The sequence below is a fragment of the Lolium perenne genome, chromosome 5, assembly GCF_019359855.2.
Source record: "Lolium perenne isolate Kyuss_39 chromosome 5, Kyuss_2.0, whole genome shotgun sequence".
In the NCBI taxonomy this organism is placed as follows: domain Eukaryota; kingdom Viridiplantae; phylum Streptophyta; class Magnoliopsida; order Poales; family Poaceae; genus Lolium; species Lolium perenne.
This window is the reverse complement of record NC_067248.2, coordinates 60,872,015-60,875,799: the sequence shown is the minus strand read 5'-3', so window position 1 is coordinate 60,875,799 and position 3,785 is coordinate 60,872,015. Positions and strand designations below refer to the sequence as shown.

Here is a 3,785-nt window from a genome sequence, read left to right as displayed (position 1 = left end):
AACTGCTGGTAACTTGTTGTCCATAGTGGATCCACTTTGCTTCTGCATGCATCCAATTTAGTTGTACACACAGAAAAAAATAAGTGGGGAAAGAGAGCTGACCGGCAGCCTCAACAGAAGCTTCATTGCTAGCGGCTGAATATGTTGATCTTTTGGAGAATTACCAAAATATACGCAATATTGAAAGAGGGGCATGATACTCACCCGGCCACTGGAGGTCTGATTTTGGAGAACTAACAAAGATACACAGTATTGGAGTATTGTTTAGCTTCTAAACCCGCAGCTGGGCAGCCGCAGGGGTGACCTCCATGTGGGCAAAGCTCCTCATTGATGGGATTCTTCAGTGCTCGTTCTACTCAAGGAGTCCTGCGACCTGACCTCATGGATATAGAACTTTGTGAGTGAGCAGAAAAGGACTGAGAGGGGGATAAATAGTGATTAAACGCAATAACTATGGGAGATGAAGGAGAGAGCTGAAACCCAAGGTGCGTAAGGTGGTGGGGAGGTCTAAGGACGGCCATCAGAGAATTGATTGAATTGGAGATTTATTGCATGGTAAAGAGGATAATGAGCAATTGATGGCTTCAGTTTTCTCTTACAATCGACATTGAGAGATGAACTGATCGTCGCATGGGTGCCAAGCTCTGTATTATCTGTTTAGGGTGACGTGGCATTGCAGACAAATCTCTTAAATGACATGGCAAGTTATGATTGGCCAGAGATGCTTGATGAGGTGGATAGGCTGCATGTGAAGAGAAATGGGATCACCTATTAAGAATAGAAAGATTCTCAGGCAGGTGCGCTGCTAGCTGCTGGCTGTGCAGGCGAGCACATGGAACAAGATCGGAGGCAAGCCGCGAGCACCTCTGCTGGGTTGGTGGCCAACGACTGGGATGGCGTGCTGGGAATTGCATTTCTCGCCTCCGTCGCTTGTGTCGGTCACCACTGCTCGCTGCCGCCGAGGAACGGAGGCATCATGAGTGGTGGGTGACGAGTACGTGGCAACCATAAGTAGTAGGCCGGACAAGGCTACAAAGACAATAGCGATTCGTACAAATACGGCTATACTGATTAAATTAATTATGATTTTTTCAGTTAATGACCATCATGCCCTTTGTTATGAAAAGGTATCAAGCGATTTCAGCCGTTATTGTATTTAAGTTTGGAAAGAGGAGGTGCACTGAAGCAAAAGTGGTAACTGACATGTGAGCCGCAAAAGTGGTAACTGACATGTGAGCCTGACTTGTAAGAACCTAGAAATGCCTCTGGGCTAATGTAACAATGTAATAACTAATAGCAATTTTTTTGACAATCAAGTATAAATATGGTAAAACAAATGTGCAATCATATATAGGACACAAAAGGAAATATAATCCTAAACGAAAATGTAGTTCTTGTTGACTGGCCTTTTTCCTTGTCTTGGAGAACCATATGTTGCTAGCAGCTCTTCCATGGCCTGGTTCGGAAGTGTTAAGTATTGTTTGACGTATACTATTATTGAAATGTTTTTCTTTTTCTGATTTAAATTAATTGGAAAATCTACAGGGAACTTCAGAAGTTATACATCTAAAATTCTTGCATTGTGACTAATCGTACTCCAGTAGAATTGGAGTTTTGTAAAGAAATAGAGAGACAAACCAGTACCCTTAGAATCTAGGAAAATTCACACCAATAAATCACCAAATTTGATGGAAATCTAACTATTATTGTTGTGAATAATTTTTGTAGCTGTGTTGTGTTCACTTTGAGTTTTTGTATGACCCGAGTGGTTTCGCTATTGTATCCGTTAGACTTGTCAATTTTCTTTTCGAGGATGGTTAGACTTGTCAATTAAATTTACAACTTTTGTTTTTGAGGAGGTAAGTAAGATTATCGTGTTAAGTCTGTAAGAGAAGTAGTTGAGGCTTGGTGAGTCGATCAGCCCAGCCTATATACAGAGGAATTGCTCACAACTCACATCATATATAGATAGACACAAGTTTTTCTTACCAGAGAAGCACGTACGACACATGCTGCTACACTAACTTGAGAAAAGAAGAAGACAAGATAAAACACAAATAAGCACTTGGCAGCATCAAATTAAACAACGCTTTTCTTGGTCGCGCACGTAAGCAGGTCAGTGAGCACCGAAGGGCAGCTTGCCTCCAAGTTCTTATACCCCTCCGTGGCCAAGACAGCGTCGAGAACCGTAGGACTCCTGACGATGAAGTCGATGCACTTGGCCTTGAGCAGCTCACAGCGGTGTAGCTCGGCCAGGGCAAGAGTCGCTGCCACGGTGTCGACGTGGATGCCACCTGAGAGCTTGCCCTCACAGATCAGCTTGAGCCTTCCTATGCCGTACCTGTCTGCCGCAGCCAGCAAATGCTGCGCCATCACCGTTGTCGATACCGCCTCCTTGTCCTGGTGCTGCTCTTCGAACTCCGGCACCGTGTCGGTGTAGACGAAACTGAGCAGCGCCTTGAACACCGCGGCCTCCATGTCCTTGATGTCGACTTGCTGGGAGCTCTTCTCCATCATTTGCCCATAGAACTGGGCCATGAACACGGGGGACCTGGCGGCGAGTATGAGCTTGTGCGCGGCAAATGACTCGCCGGACACGACGAACGTGACGTCCGCTCCGGCCTCGCTATGCAGCAGCTCCCCGAGCTGCTGGTGCAGGTTCGAAGGTGGTGGGGCTTGCACGGCGATTTCCTTCGGAGCCGGGAACGTCTGTAGCGGCAGTTCCTTGAGGACGGTGATGGTGCACTGCAGAGTGAAGGCATCGTCCTGGAGATAACCTGATGACTCCAGATCTTCTCTCTTGATGAGCTTCAGCGTAGACATTGAACTTTCTGGGTTGGAGATGGAGAATAGCCCGAACTTCCTCTTTTCTTCGGAAGGTTTCTGGATTCCTGTCGGATCCACCATCCGGCAGCCAAGAATCGTCCTTACGTGCGTGCGGGAGCTGGATCCGCTGAGCAAGCTAAGCTCGAGCGCTAACCACGGAGTAATACCTGAGGTGTGAAAGTAATCCGGGCAGATCCGGATCTCCCACTCGTACCCGTCGACGCGCCATCTGGAGCTGATCTTGCAGCTATTCTCGCGCGTGGATTTGGTCGCGCAGTAGCCGCCGATCTTCAGAAGCCGCACCAAGCGCGCCGCGTCGGTCAGGCTTGCAGCGCAGGAGTTCTCCATGGCGATGGCGTGAGTAGGTGTTGTTTGGGTGAGAATGGAGGACGGAGGTTTTGCGGACTGCGACTGGCACCAGATTATTACAGTAAACAGGGCTAACATGCCAGACAACAATTGTCCTAGCAGTCGCTGCATACATAGCAAGATCGTTATGTCCAAAGTCGATCGAGGACGGAAGCTTGTAGGATTCTACGTTAGAGGGAGCAAGACGCCATATGGCGCAGCCGACCATCCTTTTTTAACTCCATCAAGTTCCAAATGCTCGATGCCATGCAGAACAGGCTCTCAGAGGTCACCGACCAGGTCATGGGATGCGCGTGGAAGGTTCTCGGATCAGCTTGTAGGTGGTCACGGGTGTCCACGGCGCGGCCATCCCAGCCCAGTTAAAACCTTTAAGCGAACACCCACGACTAGGGGAAAAAACGTGATGGGCTTCTGCGGCGTGTTCCCTCCCACTGCCCGAGGCCGCCACCCTGGATCCTGCCCAGGACCCCTCCACGTTGATCCCCGACCAACCCCGCTACCGGCCGTTGATCACCGTCGCCGATCCCGTGACTCCTATCCGTGCACGACGCGAGAGGGAGGCCTGCCGCCGCCCAAAGCATTATGTGCAT

At 48.9% G+C, this 3,785-nt stretch overlaps 1 protein-coding gene across 1 annotated transcript; it reads right to left on the bottom strand.

Annotated features, from left to right (window-relative positions):
* Positions 1-2,079: 2,079 nt before the first annotated feature.
* LOC127304666 (BTB/POZ and MATH domain-containing protein 1-like) lies at positions 2,080-3,331 on the bottom strand. Its single transcript, XM_051335284.2, has one exon. The coding sequence runs from the start codon at positions 3,304-3,306 to the stop codon at positions 2,080-2,082; it is 1,227 nt and encodes a 408-aa protein (XP_051191244.1). The 5' UTR covers positions 3,307-3,331.
* Between the last annotated feature and the right edge of the window lie 454 nt (positions 3,332-3,785).